This window comes from Prunus dulcis, chromosome 6 (assembly GCF_902201215.1).
Source record: "Prunus dulcis chromosome 6, ALMONDv2, whole genome shotgun sequence".
Lineage (NCBI taxonomy): Eukaryota > Viridiplantae > Streptophyta > Magnoliopsida > Rosales > Rosaceae > Prunus > Prunus dulcis.
The window spans coordinates 25,862,720-25,879,475 of record NC_047655.1 but is presented as its reverse complement, the minus strand read 5'-3'; the positions used below and the strand labels follow the sequence as shown (position 1 = coordinate 25,879,475).

At 38.4% G+C, this 16,756-nt stretch overlaps 2 protein-coding genes across 4 annotated transcripts; one reads left to right on the top strand and one right to left on the bottom strand.

Moving 5' to 3' along the window:
• Nucleotides 1–639: 639 nt before the first annotated feature.
• On the bottom strand, nt 640–3,467 carry LOC117631645 (acid phosphatase 1). 2 transcript variants are annotated; one of them, XM_034364912.1, is made up of 4 exons: nt 3,421–3,467; nt 1,736–2,139; nt 1,372–1,584; nt 640–944 (listed from the first exon to the last, which is right to left on the bottom strand). In XM_034364912.1, the coding sequence occupies exons 2-4, from the start codon at nt 2,119–2,121 to the stop codon at nt 767–769; spliced, it is 777 nt and encodes a 258-aa protein (XP_034220803.1). In that variant the 5' UTR covers nt 2,122–2,139; nt 3,421–3,467; the 3' UTR covers nt 640–766. The 2 variants fall into 2 exon arrangements, with proteins under 2 accessions (XP_034220803.1, XP_034220804.1); XM_034364913.1 differs by having other exon boundaries at nt 3,302–3,465.
• A 7,087-nt stretch (nt 3,468–10,554) lies between these two features.
• Nucleotides 10,555–14,468, top strand: LOC117632601 (mucin-2). Of its 2 annotated transcripts, none has more exons than XM_034366129.1 (6): nt 10,555–10,991; nt 11,115–11,380; nt 11,673–11,778; nt 12,495–12,615; nt 12,752–13,678; nt 13,925–14,468. In XM_034366129.1, the coding sequence occupies exons 2-6, from the start codon at nt 11,203–11,205 to the stop codon at nt 14,330–14,332; spliced, it is 1,740 nt and encodes a 579-aa protein (XP_034222020.1). In that variant the 5' UTR covers nt 10,555–10,991; nt 11,115–11,202; the 3' UTR covers nt 14,333–14,468. The 2 variants fall into 2 exon arrangements, with proteins under 2 accessions (XP_034222020.1, XP_034222019.1); XM_034366128.1 differs by having other exon boundaries at nt 10,658–10,991; nt 11,110–11,380.
• The last annotated feature ends 2,288 nt before the right edge of the window (nt 14,469–16,756 follow it).

Below are 16,756 nucleotides of genomic sequence, written 5' to 3'. Positions count from 1 at the left end.
TATTAAATGTTTTTGATGAATAAATTATTATTATTTTCAAAAGTTAACTGGCGATTTACCCCTGAACTTGTAAGCTACTTTCAATTTGCACCCTCAACTTTTTTTTATCGCCAATTTCCCCCTACCGTCTAAATCAACTTTTGGTCGTCCAATAGTCCGTCAAATTGTCACTGTTCAAAGGGTAGTTTTGTCTCTCCACCCTAATAAATCCACTCCTGCCCTTTCCCTTTTTTCGGTGCCTCCATTTCTCACCTTGTGAATTGGTGAAATTCCAGAAATGAAAAGATGGGCAAGTTTCCCTCCGCAAAACCTATTCATAGGAGAAATTGAAGGGAGAACAACTCACCCGGGAGAGGTCATGGTTCCCAGTGTTCAAGTTCGCACTTTGAAGACTAAAACTCTTCATGAAATCAGACACACTCATGACCTCTGCCAGGTGAGTTGAACAAGGAAAGTCCAAAATTTATCCTCATGACCGACTTGGTATTTTCCAAAATTAGGACACAAGTCCAAAAAGGTGAGCTCCTGCACCTTCCCAGAAACTTGACCTATTTTTTAGACCAATATTTTTTTACACCAATATATAATTATGATAATTTTAAGAGTGTGATTAAGGAACAAAATGCATGGGATTTGGAATCTCTCAACTCAACAATGATTTTATTTGTAATTGTTGATCATGTAAAAGTAACAAGGCCTCCACTGATTAACTCCAGAGGCATGCAAATATTTATGATACAATTCTGATAATTTGGATGTTTGTAAATCAAGGAACAAAATACATGGGGTTTGGAAGCTTAAAGGTGCGGTTCCCCACAAAATCTCCCTGTAGATCACTCCACTGGTCTCCTACATTTCCCCAAATCTTGTAACCTTCTGCTGCCAATTGCTTCCGAATGCTTGATTTGTACGCAACTGCACCTTGCCCTTTGTAAGCGGCAGTCCTGAAAACCCACACACACGCCTAACTAAATTAGGTCCATGCACAATAATCACGATTTTTTTATCTTCTTGATAAATTAAACCAAGTCAAGATTGGTAGGTGTTGACATTCATAAGACTTTTTCTTTGATAATTAGTTGTCCCATAAGATTTGAATTTGAGATATTCTCTAGTTACGTAGAAACTAGAAATACCACTAAATCAAATAGTTGTTGACACGCATTGGATAACTTAATATAAGCAATGGGGATTTCAATAGGCCAAGATTAATTGGTGGGTTTTCCACCTCAAAAAGTAGAACTTTCTTGGATGTTGATTGACTTGGATAATTCCAATCATTAGACTAAATTTGGCATAATCATTAAACCAAATTCGATATTGGCCAATGAGCAGACGCATCAGCCATCATATACACATGTTAATTCTTACCTCAAAATCAGCCGTTCATAACCCACAAATCCCTGATTATGCAGGTTTTCGGTAGTGACTTGTCCAAGGGTTTCTTCATCTCTTCCTGTGACCATGAACACCTTAAACCCACTACTCACCAGCTTGCTAAACAGTCCTAGCATACCAGGAATTGCCGGACAGCCTCCAGTCATTGCCCATGCCTTGAACCCAGATGGGTCATAGGGATCACACCTACATATATATCACCAAGTGCCCAAAATCAATTAAGTAAATATAAGATGATTCTTATTTAAACGCGTAGTTTAAATTCACAGATCTAATAATATAAGTATCAATCTCGCAACATAAGTATGACAAGAGAATATTATCCTAGTTATATTACCCGTATCTCTTGCTCTTGTAGTAGAAGACATTGGAGATGCAAGTGTCATCCACGTCCAAAATCCAAGCGTCCATGCCATCACCGGAAAGAGCTATGCCATTTACATAACTCAGAATCTGGCCAACGAGGAAATCGACGTCTCGGTCGTACTGCCCTCCGATCATGTAGGTTTCAATGTAGCGCAGGCATTGAGTTGGCACCGTGCGCCATGCACGCACATTGTCGGCCTCCACAGCCAGTCTCCAACTCAAACAAAACGCCGCACCCTCAACTTGTGGCAGGCTTGGCTTAGGGTAGGGTTTGAAACCAGTTGCCTTGGAGAATAAGGTCAGATACACAAGTACAAACACCTCCTGGGTCCGTTGCACCATTGCTCTAATATTCATATGTGCAGTTACCTTTATCTACAAGAGGAATTAGGCAAAATAATCACGAGATTAAACCTTTTTTTATAAACAAAGACTGAGGCAACGAATGGCGTGTGGTAGACGAGGGAACAATAAAGAAAGTGTTCAAATCCAAAATAATGGGTTTGGAGAAATTAATTAACCAAAAAATAAAGCTTGAAAAGAGGCTAGCTAAGAGTTGATGGAATTTTTGTGGGAAAATGACACATGTAAGAAGAGGCTTTTATAAGGGGCTCAACTGAACCAATTTTTTGTTTCTACTTGTTGAATACAACTTAAATACTTGTGAGTTGTGAAGTAATTGCACATGAACTTTCAAGTCATGAACTTGACGATGACCGAAGACTCTATATATAATGTAAGTTCTACGGCTGAACTGCTAGGCAATTTCCAAGTGAAAAACCCAAGCAATTTAAATAAATAAATAAAATTTGAAGGAATATATCCATGGCCACATTGATAAGGAAGATGGGAATAAAAGTTTTGATCGAATCACCAAAAACAGGATAGACTTAAGGTTTGAAGAGAAGTTATACTTAATGGGGGGAGTAAAAAATTATTATTTAAACAAATCTTGGAACAAAAGGATGGTGGGAACTTATTCAGCACAAAAATAATATATGACTTTTAGATATCTGCTGTTGTGATTTCAAAGGAAGGAACTTTCACCCTTCTCATTATGAATGGAATTGAAATTTCTTGCCAGAATTATTATGTTGAAAAGAAAATTGACTTGGGTCGTCGGTGGACAACTTGTTGTGTCAAGCACTTGAAGCATCATATACGTATGCAGGACTACGCAATGCAACCCCCCCATAATCAATTGTCAACAACTTTGTGGGATGGTTCGAATTTACATATAGATTTTCTGATTGACTTGTAGATGTAGAATTGTTATCTATTCCACATTCAATTACTTTTAAAAATGCAAGATGAATGTCAAGGAGGACCAATGTATTAACGAATATGTCACAATGCTATGTGTATATGACAACACTCACACACATCAACGATTGACAATTAAATGAAAGCAGATTACTCAGTAAAATCTCATATCTTCATAGAAGTTGGAGAAAGATGACCACATGCACTAACACTAAGAATGAGAAAGATGCATGCCACAAAAAATGGGCAACTATGCATTTCATGTGATTCTAACCTGAAATTAGTACCATAGTTATGTATAACAAAAACAATCTAAATGTTGTAAAGAATTGCAATTTTGCTTGATGGAATAGAAGCAATGGGTAACGTTTAGAGAAGCCTACAAACTACTGCCAAGTAGGTGTTTGAAGGTGAGAAATGACATCGAGAATGATGAAGATGGATTTAGACATACAATGAATGAAAGCATTGGCATAGACCCTTAAGTAGCAAAAATGTTGAGTGGGTTGGTGTCACAAACCATGAACAACTGTGAGATATGGTGGATTGTCATCAGGATTATTTACACGTGTAAGGAGGGCCCTAGTGGAGCACCACCTAAATTAAGGTCCTATATTCTAATAAACATGGATGAACCGTCGAGGTTTGTGGGGAAGGCTGAACCCTAAAGTGGGAATATAGTCATAGCCCACAATGACCAAATTTGTAAGAGACAGTCTCAATTGGTAATTGAGTACGTATATATACCACTTCCACAATGCACCGACCAACCACACTCTGTGTGTGCAATCCAATAGAGAAGAATAAACACATACGTACAGAACAAAGACTTTTATTTATATATTTCTTTTTCTTTTCTTTTTTCTTTTTTCTTTTTTCTTTTAAAGACCAAGGTACATATTTTGTGGAACATAACGTAACGCATGTTGTAAGCAGATTTCAAAGCACTAGTGTACCATTACTTAATGAATTTCTATTGGATATGTAGAGGTAGCACACGTAACCGATATAAATTAAATCTAAAGAGATTTTAGCTCAAATTGATTACAAAAATTTATTCATGCATTTAAAGTCTTGTGTTTGATTCTCTCCTACAATAGTGTTTGAGATGAGTGAGAAATGAGAGATAGATTTATACAATGTAGTAGTCATTTTATAGTGAGGGCCTTATTTAAGACCCTTACATGAGGTCATATCTCCTAACCGTTGGATGTAACTAACCAATTTGATCAAACGGCTAACTAATTTGATTCAACAGTTAAGAGATAGGGCATCATTTAAGGGCCATAAATAAAGTCCTCAATATAGAATTCTCAATTTAGTCTAATTATGTAATTAGGTTGGATAATATTCCTATATTTGTCTTGGGTAACACATTATGATTTGAGCAAATGAGACTATAATTAAGGCAGGCACAATATCTCTGTGAAGGACACCATGATTGGATTTCGATACTAGAAAAATAGAGCCACTTCTGGTAGGGATGGTAAAGAAGCCGGCAGGGCCAGCCTTAGGGGTAGGCAAGAAGGGCCTTGGCCATGGGCCTCCAATTAAGGGGGCCCCAAATTTTTTTATATATTATATACATATTGTCCAACTTTAGAAATTTTTTTTTTAAAAAGAAGCCAGTGTTGTAATCGAACGAGGAAGGCTATTCCTCTTTCCATCCAGATAGGGATGGCAACGGGTCGGGTAGGGGCCGGGTATGACAATACTATCCCCATCCTCGCCCCCGTCCTCGAACCTATCCCCGTTTATTAGGTTTCGGGGAATCCCCGTCCCCGTCCCCATCGGGGGATTATCCCCCATACCTACCCCGAATTCCCGATTTTTTTGCATAAAAAAATATTTATCATACATTTTAACATTAAGTTTCATATTAACTTATCATTCAACACATCCAAATTAACTATAAAGTTCAACTCAACTATACAAAATCACATCAATATGAAATTCCATAGAAAATTAGGAAGAATTAGGAGAGGGAAGTGAAACTTAGGGTTAAACATAAATATTATAATTATATATTTATTTATTTAAATATAAACATATATATTTTCGGGTCGAGTTCGGGGATGGGGACGGCAATACCATCCCCTCCCCATACCCGTCGAGGATTTTTCAAGTTCGAGGATCCCCGTACCCGATACCCATTTAGCCCCGAAATCTCCCTCTATTAAGGTCGGGGACCCACCCCTACGGGGATTTTTGCCATCCCTACATCCAGAACCTCTTCGTTTCCTACGAAGCTAGCAACAACCCCTCTCTTAGTTCTTTCTCCATGGATTTAATCCACCAATTTCTTAATAATCCACCACTATATTTTTCTCTGTTTTTCCCATCTCCTTTCAATCCATATCCATTATTTTCAGTTTCTCTCATCCCTCTTTTCTCATATCATATTGTAACCCTAAGAATCAATCTCACACTAAAAAGCTCACAAATTGTCTTTGAGATTGATGGTGCCCAAGAGAGGAGGAGAATGAGAAATTGAAAAGGTAATCAGATTTATAATTTTTTTTTTTTTATATTTGTTCCTATCCAGCAAACTATTGTTTCAATTTCCAATAGGAACAAAACACAGAGAGATACAAAGTGCTACCATTTGTTCTTTTCTTATGTTGTATGATTCTTTCTATAGACCACAAAGTGGATTTTGCTAAACTCATGTGATAAAGCCTGAAGCCAGAAACCAATCTTAAGGGAAAGGGTTTAGTATTTTGAACAAATACTTAGTTTTATTGTATCTTGACATGTTCCCATTATTGGTTGCTGGAATGTTGGTTTGTAAATTTGTAATTTCCTTCATGATATTAAATATCTAACGGTAATGTTTTTTTTACGGAGATACGTCATATTGTAATGCATGCTACCTTTTTTATTCACGCGCTACGCTCTATATAAAATCATTTTATTTGTTGTTTTTTCGCACTTGTATACTAAGAGAATGGGCCTCATTTAGTTTATCACCTAGGGCCACCCAAAAGTTAGGGCCGACCCTGGAAGCCGGAGGTGGTGATGTGGGCTTATGGGTATTGTGTTCTTGAGTTTTTGGTTGGGTTTTTAGGTTCGGTGTGGGCTTATGCAAGCTGCTAGGGAGAAGAAATGGGGAGGAAGAAGAGAGATAGAGAGAGAGAGAGAGAGAGAGAGTTGGGGGGGAGGAGAGGAAGAAGAAGACTGGTTGAGAGGGAAAAAGAGAGAGCGGGGGAGGAAGAAGGAGAAGATTGAGAAGGAGAAGAAAGAAGTGCCGACACAAATTAAAAAAGGGGAAGATATTTGTTAGGGTTTTTAAAATATTTTTTTAATTATGTTGGGCAAACCTATAAATACTAAAAGTATACATCAATAGCATAAATATGTCATTTATCATAGTGGTCTTTGAATTGAAAAGGACCGTAATGACAGGACCCGACCCAATTTCCGCTTTGGAAACTGAGCCGACTCCTATGCGTGTCCGACACCTGGCGGATGTCGGGCACAAATGACCTTTTTGCCCTTCTCCTTAGTTAGTTTTCTTCTGACTTCTGCCGAAAATTCGGCAGAGTCTCCCCTGAAATTTGATCAAATCCCAAGTCCTTCACCTGTCAAAAAGTCTCAAAACAACCTACCAACAACCAGACTAAACCAACAACCACATTTCAACCTCAGTTCTTTAAGTTCAACAGGATATCAGAGCATTTCTAAACAAATTTACAGAATTTACAAAGTGTTACAACAATATCCTACACTTGGTGGTGGGGCGGAAGTTAAGCGGATGGCCCGGGCGGTTTCCTTCGTTCTTCTAAGGCCTGGGGGCGAAAAACAAGTTAAAAGTGTGAGTGGACAAAAATACTGCTTATGAAAACATTTGAGAACATAATAACCCCCGTTTGAAAAACATAGGGATATAAAATTATAATCTACTCATAATCAACTCGAGACATTTCAATAAACGTAAATAAACATATTTATATAAATGCTAACATGATATACACAGTATATTCGAGTAACATATACAGAGTATCAAAATATTGGTAGAAATGCATGAAATCGTAACAGCATTAAAAACTTAAAAATCCTTTAAAACTGCCACCTAACTGTACCCCTGATAACCGTCAATTCCCTGGCAGGTCTCGGGCGCCACGCAGTCCACCCGAGCCGCAAACTGGCGAAATCAGGGGACTATGATCAGCCTGATCCGCCGGCAGGTCCTCGGTGACACCAAGTCACTCAAGTCGCTCAGGCAGGATGCAGGGGACCGTAGTCAGCCTGATTCGCAATCCTGGCAGGTCTCGGGACACCAAGTCTGCCGAGCCGCAAATCCTGGCACTCACGGTCCGAGCGTCCCCGGAACTCGTGAGGCAAGTCAAGTGCACTGACTAACTGAAATCAGACCGAATGTCCGTCGACATCGGTCCAACTCTGGGTAATCACCAAATGTAGGGCGGGTACATGGTGGTCTAAAATAACTGTTTCTGATAAAAACTGATCTACTCTGAACTCTGGTAAATCTGAACTAAACCACTAATTTGGCCTCAAAATCACAAATCTGCTGCTAGTCTAATTTTATAAAATAAGGGTATTGCATCATAAAACTTATGCTGAAATCACTTATTCAAGATCAAATATAGAATATAATTATAAAATCTTTTTGAGAAGGAAAAGTCCACTCACTGCTGGTCCGAGCTAGCTGGACCTCTCGAGGGTCCCTCCTGCTGATTAGCCAGACTCCTGGCGCCTCACTAGACTAAATTGGTTGAGAAACGGAGGAGATCGAGCGACTGAAATTTCGAACACACCCGATGGCAACAATGGCCGATTCCGGCCAAGATCCGGCGTGCGCAGGGCTGAGGTCGGTCGGAAAATGTCGGCGGGCGAGCTGCCGTTCGAACGGGACCGGTGCCGGAGATCGGGTCGCGGTGGGGGCGGCTAGGCTGCTGGAAGGGGAGGAGGTCGCGGGAGAGGGAGAGAGGAGAGAGAGAACTGAACTGCGGGGAGAGAGAGAAAGAGGGGTTAAAAATCTGACTTTGACCAAATTACCATTTTGCCCCTCGTGATATTTTGATCGTAATTTCTTCGTTAAAACTCCGATTCGGGTCTACTCCGTGTCTACGGACTCGTTTCGCCGTGCTCTACGCAACGGCGCAAACGGAATTCCCAAATTCCTTTCCGATCAAAAAGTCAAATTTTTCCCTTAAAAAAAATGTGAGGGCAAAACCGTCTTTTGGCTTGAATAAAGAAATTTTAATTTTTAGATATTTTGGTTTGGGTTCTTACACGTAAGGTCAATGGTTCAACACTCATTGTGCTCTAAATTTTATTTTTTTCCAGTAATATTCAAGGTATTTTATTATTTGGGTTATTTTGGGGTGAGTTTATTTATTATTTGGGTTGGTGTTATTATTTTGATGAAATTTTTGGTTTACATAATACATATATGAGCTTGATTTATTGAATGATGTTTTTGTTAATTGGATTAAGTTTTGTGCGTTTTTTATTTTTTATTTTTTGCATTGTTTCATCTTAAAAATAAAATTGAATAACAATCCTGGATCCGCCCCTGCACATAATTGCTTGTCTTTTTTTCAGCATTGTGCTACTCTGAGCCATGCAGTTAACTAATGGGTCACACATGGACCACGTAGCAGTGCAAGACTAGTAGTTGACTGAAGAAAAGTTCGCCTATTATTACAAATATTTACTCACATTTCATGTATGTTCTTACCGTGTCACGTATTGATATTAAAAATTAAGCGCTATATATAGTTTGATCACATAACATATGTTCAAATAATGTACAATTATGCAAAGCGATGGTAAAACCTAAGATATGTAGTTTGATTACATAACATGTTCAAACAACTTAACATTACAATTTATACTCTAGTCCTAACAAAATACAATTCCAAAACGATCATTGCGTTGCAAGCCTTCAAAGTCAAGTATATCGGCTCTTTACTTATGTCGTGCAGTTGGGTTTGTCAGATTACTTTTCGAATGTCTCTACATGAGCAAACATCACATGGCTAATCTTGCTGGGCTTAGTATGTTGGCCCATACAAGTAGCAAGCATCGTTTTCCAATATGGTCCAGTAATATTGGGAGCTTGTGATGATTTGATAGGCCAATGGTTCACTCGTGACCACTTGAGGCTTTATATGATATTTGATAGGCATATCCTAAAAAATGTTGTGTCACGTCTTTTCTAATAAGAATTTATAATAAATAAATAAAATAAAATAAGGGGGTGTCACGTCTCTGTTCTGGGCTCTGGCATCTATGGAATGATTAGAAGGCACTCTTCCGAAAAACACTTCATTGCTATGAAGCAATTAGCAAAGATGAAATGGCTATTTTAAATTTCACGTCCCTAAGTAAATTTGATTTGAGTTGTTTTGGCACCCCCTCCTCAGTAAACACCAAGTTGCATGAAACATGAATATCATATGCATGGACTAAACGTTGGAGTGTACCCTTTTATGAGTCAAAATTGAACAAACTCTAGAAAGTGCATTGAAAACACATGTGAATAATGTAGGGCTTTGTGACTCAAAGTGGACAAACGTTTGTTAAATGGTCATCAAAACTTAATAAATAAGTGATCAATTAACTACTTGTTTTCCTTTTCTTTGCTACATTGGTAATGTCAATGTTAACACTAATTGTAAAAGCATGTGTTGTTTTTTTGTTTTTTTTTAGAGTACATGTTCTTTGTAAACGAGGTAGTTAAGTTTTTCTTAAAAAAGAAAAATTTAGAGAAGGTGGTTACGTTAACATTGTAAGATGATTGTCATTTTGTTTTCGAGGAGAAGATAAGTTAAGAATACATATTCTTTGTAGACGAGATAATTAAGTTAACTTTCATAGATAATTGTTAATCGTTGATGTATATGATATTCACAATAAAACAATTGCTTACGCATATATAGGTGACCAACTCTTCTAAGAGTTTTTATTTTATTATATATATATATATCATATACTTCCAAATGAAAAACCTAATTTCAAAGTTAACAAACGTGGAGATTCCATCTCCTTGTTTAATAATTGTTTACAAAACACCAAAATGGAAAAAAAAAAAAAATTTGAAAAAAAGGAAATTGTTGGTTATGATGATAATAATGGTTATAGAAAGATAGCAACTACCTACTCAAATAATAAATATAATGGACTTAATTGTCTAATCCAAGTCATTTCCCCTCCAGATCTTTTGGTAGGTTGGGGGGTTAACTCTTGGTTCCTTGAAGGATATGCAATTACCAACAAAGTCTCTTGAGGTAGGTCCAATAATGTGATATGATATAACTTGTAGGACCATATCACTACATCTTTAATCTTAACCACCATAGCTTCTAATTAGATAAACCAATTCTCAAAGTCCTTCAAAAAGGTTTCTTATAACTGAAGGCACAAACAATTATGGGTAAAGGCAAAACACATTAACAATTTAACATAAAGATTAGCAAAAAGGGTGGGTTTTGCCACAAAAAAAACCATGACTTGAAGAATGAGATGATGTCCAATGCAAAGTAAAATCATGTCATGTGCATTAGTTTCTAGTTGTTTGGTGTGTTGTGAATGCCATATGAGGTTTATAGTTGTTTTGTTTTATGGCTTTTGGTCCACTCACATGCCCTGAACATTGATAGGGCCCTACACCAAATGTGAAAAGTGGCCTTCTGCTTGTAATTTGTTCATCAGTCCCTGACACACCACCATGAATGGAATGAGCAACCATTGGCCACACCACCTCCTCTTCTTGAGTAAAATAAACACAAAAAAAGAAGTAGAGGAGAAGAAGAAGAAGCAAGCAACCCATTACCCAAGACCCCAAATGACCCAATGTCTCTCTGGCCTCTGCTTCCATTTCCATAAACAAATATAATTAAAAAAATAGAGGAAAGCTCGGATCTTTAACTGCGCCATTGCAGTTGCACCACAACAGATCTAAAAGCTCGCATCTTTCTCTCACATATGACGTAAAGGTGAAAAAAATATAACATCAAGGAAGAAAGAGAAGCTCTCGATGACTTACTGTCTCCCTTTGCATCTACTACACTCTCTCTCCGCAGCATTAGATCTCACACTCTCTCACTCTGTCAGTGCAGACAATTCGTTCACTTTGCTGAAGAAACAGAGGGAGATGGTGCCTCTCGCATTCGGGCGCTAGTCTAGGCACAGAGGAATTTTGGGACGATGATGAACAGGAATGCTAGAGAATCTCTGGTCGGAGGGAGGAATATTCCGTTCGGGTCGCAGCACCGGCGAGGTCTGAGCTTGAATTTGGCTAAAGAATCCGACGAAGGCAGCTTGGATCTCTTCTCGAAGAATCGCCGAACGCTCTCTGTAACTTCCTCCGATGAGTCTTCCGATGGTACATTTCTCTCTCTTTTTCACGGACAGAAATGTCCTTGAGATTTGTCGTGTTTGCTGGTGAGTTCGGTCATTTGATTGAATAATAACGGGCCTGAGCTGAGAATGAGTCAACGAGATTTGTCGGCATCTTGTCCCAGAGGATTTAGATGCTCGATTTTGTTCACGACTAACCGCCAAACGGCGCCGTTTGATTGTTTAAACGGAAGATTTGTTTATGATAATTCAGTGGATTTGTTATTTTTAGGATTAATCTAATTACAATTTTACACTGATTTGATTGTGTGATTTAGTTTCGGTGAAATTGGGGAGGCTTTCAGTTGGATCGGCCAAAGTGGGAAGGACTGGCATTGATGATCTGCTGTCATCTGCGGAGGGTGGAAAGCACGATTATGACTGGTAAAATATGTTTCGTATTCATTTCTTCCACTGGATCATGACCCAGAAAACATTTTTGTGAGATTTGATTATGCATGGGATGATTTTAATTAATTTTACTTCAAATCCCTTTTCATTTTGTGGTAATTTTCATGTTGGATTCAGAATAATTCCTTGCCTTGATTTGCTGATATAGAATCAGCAAGTGAGATGTTCTTTTGGTGACTCTTAATTAACACCAAAGACAGAGATCATATCTGAATGTGCCTGTTTTGATTAGGACAAGGCAAAGAAAGCATCACTCTACAATCAAACATTAAGTTAATCAAATCTTGTGGAATTTTATGTCCATCTTGCAACTTCAGAATTAGAGTTTTCCTGAAGCTAAGTCCATCAGAGAATCAGTGTCTGCTTTTATTTTTTATTTTTTGGAGTCTCCTGAAGTATTTGACTTTGAGACAGACTACACCAACATCCTCTTGTTTTGACAAACAGGTAGCATGAAAAGTTCCTCTGCTTAGTGTAAACTTAAAGTTAACAAATGGGTTTGTACGAGCCTAAACTCAAAGTCAACAAGGTCTTGCGTAAATAGTTCATGCTTGAATTGTTAGATTGACTAGTTCATCTTTAGGGTTATTGTTTGTTTGAATGGTTACATTATTACTTCATGAAATTAGATTAGTAAGATTACGTGAAATTACTTCTGTCTGATTTTTATCACCTTTCTTTGTCATCAGGCTTCTCACTCCTCCTGAAACTCCACTTTTTCCTTCATCAGATGGAACTGAATCTCAACCAACCTTAGCTGCTCCACGAAACAGTTTAAGCAGATCAGGTTCTGCATCTAAGCCTTCAAGGGTATGTCTTTCCCAGTTGACTTTATCACGTTCAGTATGAATTTCGGTTTAGAAATTAGATAGCCTCCTCCAGATTTGCAAAGAAACTTTTCAGAAAGTATGCTTCATTGTTTTCTTAATTTCAATTTTTGTTTCAGCTTTCAGTTTCACAATCTGAGGGTAACCATCCATCAAGACCTGCTAGAAGCAGTTCAGTGACTCGCTCTTCAACTTCTGCATCACTATATAACAACTATTCCTCAAACAGAAACTCCAATATCCTTAACACGAGCTCAGCTTCAGTCTCATCTTACACTAGACCATCCTCCCCTATTACCCGCTCTCCATCTACAGCAAGGCCTTCCACTCCAACCTCTCGTCCATCGCTGTCACGATCCACAACTCCTTCTAGACCCCGTACAACTTCAACCAGCTCTTCCATAGAGAAACCTCGATCAGTGCAAAGCTCAAGGCCCTCAACTCCTAGTAGTACCAGGCCACAAATTCCTGCAAACTTGAATTCACATGCTTCTCGACCAAACTCTCGTCCATCTACTCCCACACGTCGGAGTTCATTGCCTTCCTTGTCTCCAGCATCAAGTCCCTCACCTTCAGCTGGTCGTGTTCTGTCTAATGGGCGCAGTTCAGCACCCTCATCCAGACCAAGCTCCCCTAGTCCACGTATCCGCCCCCCACCACAGCCAGTTGTTCCCCCTGATTTTCCTCTTGACACACCGCCAAACCTTAGAACAACTTTACCAGACAGGCCAATTTCTGCTGGAAGGTCCCGGCCTGGTGCTGTTGTCTCATTGAAGGGGAAGCCAGAACCCCCCGCTGCCGTGGTTGTGCCAAGAAGACAGTCATCACCCATTGCCTCAAGGGGAAGACTGACAGAGCCCCCTGGAAGGGGCCGTGTACATCCCACTGGACACCTTCCTGATGTTCCTGAGCCTCGGAAGGCTACACTTATCCCTGATCTGGGCATGAGGAAGCCTGTGAAGACTTCCACAACGACAGCTACAGAGAGCACTGGGTTTGGGAGAAACATCTCGAAGAAATCTCTTGATATGGCTATCCGACATATGGTATATATACCCTTTCCTTGAAAACATATGAATGAACTGTGAGGTTGTGAAAAACATGGATCATTTAACTCGATGAATTTTTAAAAGTCACCAACTTAAAATTATTCTTAGCATTGTCTCTCTGACCAGCATCATATTATATTCACACTCGAAGAGTAATTTGTCTAGTCTGTTACTTCCAATTCAATAATTTTATTTCTTAGAAACTTTAATTGATTCTAATAATTGATCTACTATCTGATGTAGGATATAAGAAATGGAACAGGGAATGGTCGCCAACTTTCAGGCAGCACCCTCTTCCCTCAGAGCATCCGATCATCATCCACTCCCAAGCCCCAGTCCGTTCGCGGGTTGAGTGTGCCAGCATCTGCCCGCACTAACGGAAGCCTGCAAGCGGGCAGTAATGGAGTCATTTCAGAGAATGGAAACATTATGAACCGGCCTGTGGAAAATGGAAGTGAAGCAGACAGTGGAAGATACTCTGCAAAGCTGAGTGAAGCGGACGTCTATGAAAGCTCTCGTTACGATGCGATATTGCTCAAAGAAGACTTGAAGAGCACAAACTGGCTGCACAGTTTGGATGATAAACTTGATCAAGGACCCATCTTTGATAATGGATTTGAGCATCTGCCTGAACCTTTCGGGCTCTTATAACACCCGAGTAAGCGTGTGTAATTTTTTTCTTTCTTCTTCTTTTAAGTTATATGGTTTCTTAATATGGATGAATCACTTAAAACAGAAGAATGAAGAGCCAGTACTTGCCTGTGAAATCATTGCATTTATTCTTGTTGATGTCTTCTATATTTGCATATAGCTGCACAAATTGGTTGCTCTGTTTTTTGAGTACAAGAAAACTCACAATTCAGATTATGGGTTTGCCTAGAAGCCCAAAACTGACAATTCAGAATTGTGGATGATATGATTTTTCTGGGCCAAACTTTTTCAAAGATTCCATTTTTCTTAAAATAAAAGAATACTGGACCGACCCATCTGATCCGATTATGGTTTAAGCAGCCTATTCAAGTAGCCCAACAAGAAAAGGCCGACCCACATTCTTTTTCTTTTTTTTCTTTTTTTTTAAATTTTTATTTATTTATTTGTTATGGTAACGGTAATCGGATCCTTGCTTTGCTGTTTTCAATCAACTTGAGCAACCGCTAGTTTGAATTTGACAAAACTAAGTTATTAAAGATCATCAAAAGTCAATGTAGCATGTTGGCACAACATTAAACAAACTTCATATCAATTAAGAGGCTTGAACCAAACACTCAAGGAGGACCACTCAACAGAACACATCAAAGAAAAAAGGGGACCTCTTTGCTTTCTTCAGCATTTTATAAGTAAATATGAAACAACTCCTGGTTTTGGATGTTACCCATATATGTATTAATATACAACCACATCAGGAAATAAAAGCCTAGACCAAGGACTTTTCTTTGTGTGTGTGTGTTTTGGTTTTCTTGAAAGAAAATTCAAGACCCGACTATATATGCGTCATGCATGTGGTTGAATTCTCAAAAATTCTTATTTCTTCCTTCTATGAAAATTCAAACTTGTAAAAGTTTGAGTTTGCAAAAGACTTGTAACTCAAATGATTAAGAATATTCACCTATGCATTCAAAGTCATACGTTCGATTCCCACTCCCTTTTCATGGCTTGTATATATCGAAAGAAATAAAAAAAATTCCAGAAGGTTTTGCCATGGAGAACTAGCTATCTTGAGATCGTCACGTCTCTGCCATTTCGAAGCACATTTTGTCAATTTGTACTTAAATATCATGCATCGCATTGATTGAATTCATATTTATATATGCATGGCTCCCACAGCTGTATGGATCATGACATTTTCTGAAACAAGAAATTAAAAATGGTTTATTCAAAGTATGATTTAGGTTGGTGGGTTTATGAGTTAGCTTATGACCCCAAATTAAATAATTTTCTGATGTTTGGTGCGCATAATAAAATCATATACATCCAACCACCACCTTAACCAAACCCTAATTATTGTATTTGTAGTACTAATTGCACTTGATTAGTCAATGCTTTCACGCAGTCTAATCTTTTCCTTTTCTTTCCAACAATTGCATAAAACAGACGTAATGGACACACATGGCCTTTGGCTAAAGCCGCTGACCAAATTTTCATTGCTTTTAACCAAAAGATCACTCCCCTCTTTGCCTCTTTTTCTTTTTCTTTATCTTAGTGTATAATTCACTCCTTATAGATTTCATTGGTTATAATTTACCCCAACAATGCAATGGCCAATGGAAATTAATATGGCTTGGCTTATTGTACGGACAATCCGTCTTGATATTGGTGGGCCTCCTTCAGAATTCGGAAGGAACTTCTTCCATCACGTGAGAATTCAGTCAAAAATACAATAGGTCGCTTTTCATTTTGATTTTTATGATAAAGAGGGTAACATGAATTGTGGATTTTGTCATAGTAAAAATAGTCATATTTCAAAGTATATTTTACTGTCCACCGCCCTCTCTATCCCCTCATTCTTTGGTTCTAGAGTTGTATGGTTCTCACTTATTTTTTAATTCTTTGATGCGAAGTTAATTTATTTTTTAATTCCTTGATGCAAAGTCAACGCAAGAAATCTCCTTATGTGGAATTCAATTCCTGATGAAAATTCCAATTTCTGATTAATAAACATACCATTACTTAGGGCCTGTTTGGAAGCCCTTCTGGAAGGGCCAAAAACACTTTCTGATAACTAAAAGCGCTTCTGACAGCGTTTGACAGAAAAATTTAGAAGCGCTTCTGGGTCATAGAAGCTTCTCCTAGAGAAGCACCTGCTATGTGCTTCTTCAGGAAGCATTCCCAAGTGCTTTTCCACGAAGCACTTTAATTTTTTATGAAAATTCTAAATTTTTATAATAAAAGCGTTTTTGTTAGAAATGCTTATGAGCAGGAGTATTTCATAGAGAAGCAGTCCCAAACCAGCCCTTAAAACCTCAAAATATATCAACGGTCAACTATCCGAGCTTGCAAAGAACTAGCGGTAGTACCTCAATAAATAAATACACACACAAGCAGTAACTCTGACTGAAACCCAAGTAATAAAAGGTA

Excerpts from the sequence above, each read along its gene's own strand:
- LOC117631645 (XM_034364912.1), bottom strand. The coding sequence starts at position 2,121 with ATGAATATTAGAGCAATGGTGCAACGGACCCAGGAGGTGTTTGTACTT. Across the intron at positions 1,585-1,735 it reads TACAAGAGCAAGAGATACGG|GTGTGATCCCTATGACCCAT; the intron begins GTAATATAACTA and ends ATATATATGTAG. Across the intron at positions 945-1,371 it reads TATGAACGGCTGATTTTGAG|GACTGCCGCTTACAAAGGGC; the intron begins GTAAGAATTAAC and ends GTGGGTTTTCAG.
- LOC117632601 (XM_034366129.1), top strand. The coding sequence starts at position 11,203 with ATGATGAACAGGAATGCTAGAGAATCTCTGGTCGGAGGGAGGAATATT. Across the intron at positions 11,381-11,672 it reads CTCCGATGAGTCTTCCGATG|TTTCGGTGAAATTGGGGAGG; the intron begins GTACATTTCTCT and ends TGTGTGATTTAG. Across the intron at positions 11,779-12,494 it reads GGAAAGCACGATTATGACTG|GCTTCTCACTCCTCCTGAAA; the intron begins GTAAAATATGTT and ends CTTTGTCATCAG.